Here is a 5,000-nt window from a genome sequence, read left to right on the forward strand (position 1 = left end):
ACAATGACAGAGACACCCGGTTGACTATCTGAGTGAAAACAGGGGAACAGCAGAAACGAAAAGAAATGAAAATCGGAAAACTACATTGAAAACTACATTTCTGACTGGTCACGTATGGTATTATAATTTGCAAGACGAATCTTTAATTCAATTCTCTTCTTAACTGGGAGCCAGTGCAAAGTCTTCTGTAGAGGCGTTACATGATCTGATCTCTTTATTCCCATCACAAGTCGCGTTGCAGTATTCTGAATTTTGTTTGTTTCTGTTAAAAGACATGGCCACAACTTCAGTGAATGAGAGCCGTAAGTTTGCGTTTTCGCGTCAAACGACAAACGACGCGTGGCGGGCGAGCTGCTGTTTGTTGTAAAAGCATAAAAATTCAATTCCGTTCATATTAACGTCTCTTTCTGTTTATGTAAGTGGTCCTCCATACCTGCTGGCAAAAGGCAAGAAATCTGTGCCCTATTTTCTGCGAGCAGTGTGTGGGTTCATTTAAGTGTTACTACGATAAAAAATCACTTTGTTTTTGTTTCTTCAGATTTTTTAAGTGTGATTGCTTAACACTTGACAGGGAAAATTTTGAGCGTTCATTTTTATCCAAAGGTTGTTTACTTTGAGTGGAGTTTTCTTCTTCACGGTCCGCCATTACTTCCGTTCAAGACTGACTGACTGCACCTCAGGGAGTTGGATCTAGGGAAAAGTGACGTCATTTACTCACTAGCTTAAAATTTCAGCGTGTAACGCAGCTTATTCTGTATGCAAAACACGAGTTTAAAAGTTTGAAGGCCCGAAACTCCCGTGCTGCATATCAATTCAGCCGCGAACAAACGCAGGGATCCAGCTCTCTCAAGACTTTTAACAGGTGTCTTTTTAAAATCATGGTTTAAGACTTGGGTCACTTACTGCTGAGTTACCAACAATGTTTTGAAATCCAAATAGAATTAAAAATTAATTTTTTTGGTCAAAGTAGTACTTTAACGTTCTAAGGCATCTAATGAGCAAGGGTTGTGAGACGCGGTTTCTGGTTTATCGTCATTCCTGTAAGAATAGAAAGTTTAACCATTTTTAGATTTCATTACTCGGGGAAGCAAATTCCCCTCCGTTTTTGGAAGAGTAGGTGCGGCTGGAGTTGGTTCCGTAGTCGACCGTTAGTCGGTTTCTATATTCCTTCATGGGTCTCTGTTCGTTTTCAAAATGGTAAATATCGCTATTTTCCTCGAAATCCTCGGAATCTTTGCACCTTTATCGGAGTCATTGAGAAATCTACCATGCACGCGTAGTATTGGCTTGTTTACATGAGAAAACTCGTCCGGGCGCGAGAGCATGCACTACCCGTTCCTGTCCAGGGTCAAGGTCCAACCAATACGAGTGGCTGTTCTTCCTTTACATCGGAAACTGTTGCGGGATTTCGTAGCGGAATGAAATTCTGGGTCCGGGACGAAAGTCTCCGCGGTATCATGTAAACACCCCCTTATACAGAGTCAAAATAACGCGGAACTCCATTCGACGCGCATTTGAAATCTGCCGCTTTATCACCCACTCAACTTCTAGAGATGTGAACAAGTACAAGTGTCTTTGTGCTGAGGGATTTTATTTCTACACCCAATTAAAACTGCTTTATCATCAATTTACTTAAACCACTCGAGCTGTAAACGAATACAAGTCTGCTTTGAGTGATCTTTTTTTTTTTTGAGAAAACGTGTTGTTTAAATTTGATCAACAGCGACAGGAACCGCAGAGGGAAACATTAGACTTCGTGGTGGTAGCTCCGAAAAGGAGGGACGTGTCGAAGTGTTTCACCAGGGAGAATGGGGCACAGTCTGTGACGACGGCTGGACCACAAATAATGCCCGAGTGGTCTGCAACGAGCTTGGCTTTACAAGCGTTAGAAAGTTTCTGCAGAGTTTTGGACCTGGAGTCGGTCGCTTGTGGCTAGATCGAGTCAATTGCAATGGAAAAGAAACTGCTTTAGTAGAATGCCAACATCGCGGTTGGGATATCACCTCCTGTTCTCACCAGGAAGATGTTGGGGTGATCTGCTCGGGTAACGCTTTCTTGTATTCAGTCCTATTTTCCGTTTGAAAAGAAACGAAACCAGCTGGTATCGAATAATTTTGTGTTCTTGTACTTGTGATACGCGAAAATGATATGTCGAGTGACATTTAGAGAAAAATCCTGGCAGTACTAGTAGTGTTGTATCCGAAGGACAAATCCAGGGGAGATTTCAAATTTACCAAGAGAAACAAAGGGTATTTCTTTGCAATGATTGCCTTCGCAGAAGATCGCTACAATCTTGGGCAAATCATTTGGCACCCACTGAAAAAATATATAGGTCCTTACCCCTCCCCCCCCCCCCCCCCCCAAAACCAATGTTGATAATGTGATGCAAAATACTGTGCAAGCCTTTAGTCGTTGTTTCAACCAACATTGGAATAGGGTGGGGGGGGGGGAAGTTGGCAGAATTTAATCTTTATCACACAGACAATTAGAGCGTCACATTTTCCCAACGAGTTTTGTCCAAGATTGTAGCAATTTACTCCACTTAATCTTCCTTCCCGAGAAACGTCATTAAAACCAATAAACTCAAGTTTGTGAAAGAGAGAAGTGATCCTCGCACTTATCTGAATAATTTAAGCAATTGTTTCTTAATTAATATCATGGGTGACAAATTACTCCTTAATTTAGGCGAGACATTTCAGCGTTAATTTATAATTTCACATGTGAAATTACAAAATTGCCATGGTAACATCTCTTGTATCTCGATCAGAGCCAAGATGGCGTCTAGATTTAACACAGTGACCATTGAAGAAGTTACGAAATTAAAAGAAGCGGCAGAAAATTTAAATACGTGAAAGAGCACAATTAACTGGGTGAGAGTTTTTGAGAAGTGGTGTGACGAAAATAGCTTTGAGAAAAACCTGGAGATGATTCTTCCCGAGCAGTTGGATAAAGTACTCGAGCGATTTTACAATTACGGTTGTGAGCGTAATTTGTCACCCACGACATTAAAAGGTAATCAAATGGTTTTCTCGTGAAATTAGGAAATAATTTCACTTGCGTTTTGGAAATTATCAGAATTTTGACAAAACGCGTTGTTTAAGGTCACCAATCAAATGGCAAGAAAATGAAAGACAAAGAAAACCATCGTGTGGCGAATTTTGCAACTTTTGTTCCCAACTGGATCAATAAAATATTGGTACTGACTAAAATCCTGTATTTTACTGATGAAATAATTGCGTTTTCTAAATGGATGTAAAAAAGTGGTAATTGAACTTCGTGTCGTGCAAGTTTGGTCTGAAATCATATTTGTGATTTCAAATCGAACACGCGCTCGCAGTTACACTAATTGTCCCATATCGCGTATTCCCGGTACACGTAGTAGCTAACGGTCAACTTTTTTTTCTTTATCAGATGATGCCTATGTCGGCTGTTACAAAGACACCAACGATCATGCGATGACCCTCGAGTTCAAATCGCCAAGTAAGTTACAAGAATTTTATTCGTTATTCGTTACAGCCGTTGTTGACAAAGTATTGTGAAAGGTGTGTGTTGCTGTTGCTTTTTTTTTTTTTTTTGCACAGCATGCGCGTTTGCGCGCGTTTGTGTTTTTTTATTAGAGTTGCAGTCAGATTTATGTCTAATGATTTTCTTATTGCATTAATCTGGAAAACGAAGAAAGTATAACTGCTAGGGTTGTTGGGGCAACGATTTTGTACTGAACGCTGCCACAAATTTCTCAACGTTGGGAATATTGACGTCATGTCGAGAGCGAAATAAGCTTGAAAAAACGCGAACGTGTATCGTCTAGTTCTTTCAGTGCAGGTTCTTGCAACCGTCAACATAAATCACATCAAAGTTTCGAGTCAGCCTTTATTCACATGCATAGCTGAGCTATTGTGTGCGTGAGCCGGCAATTCAATTGAATGGTTTTCGATTAATGTTTTGAGGCATGTGGCTAGTGACTACAAAATTATCACTTTTTGGTGGTACCTTACGCCTTTTTGATAAATTTTCAAATTTGTAGGTATGACCCCGGTAAAGTGCGTCCGCCGCTGTCAAATCGAAGGATTCAAATACGCAGGCTTGGAATGGGGCAATGAATGCTACTGCGGCAGTAACGTAAGTGCTGAGAATTCCTCCATTAGCACTCTAGTTGCCTTCATTTCAGCAGATATAACGCGCGCTCTGATTGGCTAAGAGCAGCTAAGCTCGAGGGCATTATTCTCCCGTTATGCCCAAGGGTCGATTATAGAAATGTTGCAAGGTAGTTTTGTCTTTTTTATAACCGTTCTGTTAGCCATATAATAACCTTATTAATAACCTCGACCGTGCGGTCGTTACAGCAAAATCTCAAATCGCTGTCGCTCGGTCAATACGGCAAGGCCTCAGTTTGAGATTTTGCTGTAACGACCTCACTCTCGGTTATTAAGCAGTCAATATTATCCAGCTGTATTAGTTATTGAACAGAAAACGCATGAAACGAGTACAAATATTCCACGGTAATGCACAGTTACTACACTTGGTTATTGTACAGTAGAGAACCGGTTTGACTAGTTTAGGTGCTGACGTTTTCCCCGCGCTTGTCACGCACAAATCTGTCACCCGTTCTTGGTTGTTTACAACTGGCCCTTTGCACCTTGCGATCACATGGTACAAAAACCGCCATACTGGTGAGCAAATTGCGCACTGGGACATTTAAATTAACATTAATGAGAAAATTTAAATTAACTTGCTTTGTTTTGGATGGCCCAATGCGCAATTTGCTCACCAGTATGGCGGTTTTGTACCATGTGATCACCAGCTGCAAAGGACCCATTCGCTTGCTAAAACTGATTTAGTGTGAAAAAGTTAGATAATAAATAGCTTATTAGATGTTTTGGCGTGTAGTATCGCTGACTATTTCTCAGTCGTAAAATACCCAGCAATACTACCCACCAAAACATCTAATAAGATGTACATACTATCGTGTTAGTTCGTTTGACTGGTAATACAGAGTGGAT

General features: G+C 40.7%; 1 protein-coding gene across 1 annotated transcript in view; it reads left to right on the top strand.

The window, feature by feature from the left end:
- The window catches only part of LOC138019675 (deleted in malignant brain tumors 1 protein-like), a 70,707-nt gene that overhangs the window by 29,347 nt on the left and 36,360 nt on the right, over window positions 1-5,000 (top strand). Inside the window, exons 18-20 of the mRNA XM_068866537.1 lie at window positions 1,724-2,044; window positions 3,412-3,480; window positions 4,025-4,119. Of these exons, the coding sequence (XP_068722638.1) occupies window positions 1,724-2,044; window positions 3,412-3,480; window positions 4,025-4,119 (485 nt within the window). The remainder of the gene's footprint in view (window positions 1-1,723; window positions 2,045-3,411; window positions 3,481-4,024; window positions 4,120-5,000) is intronic.

The sequence above is a fragment of the Montipora capricornis genome, chromosome 10 (genome assembly GCF_036669925.1).
Source record: "Montipora capricornis isolate CH-2021 chromosome 10, ASM3666992v2, whole genome shotgun sequence".
Taxonomy (NCBI): Eukaryota; Metazoa; Cnidaria; class Anthozoa; order Scleractinia; family Acroporidae; genus Montipora; species Montipora capricornis.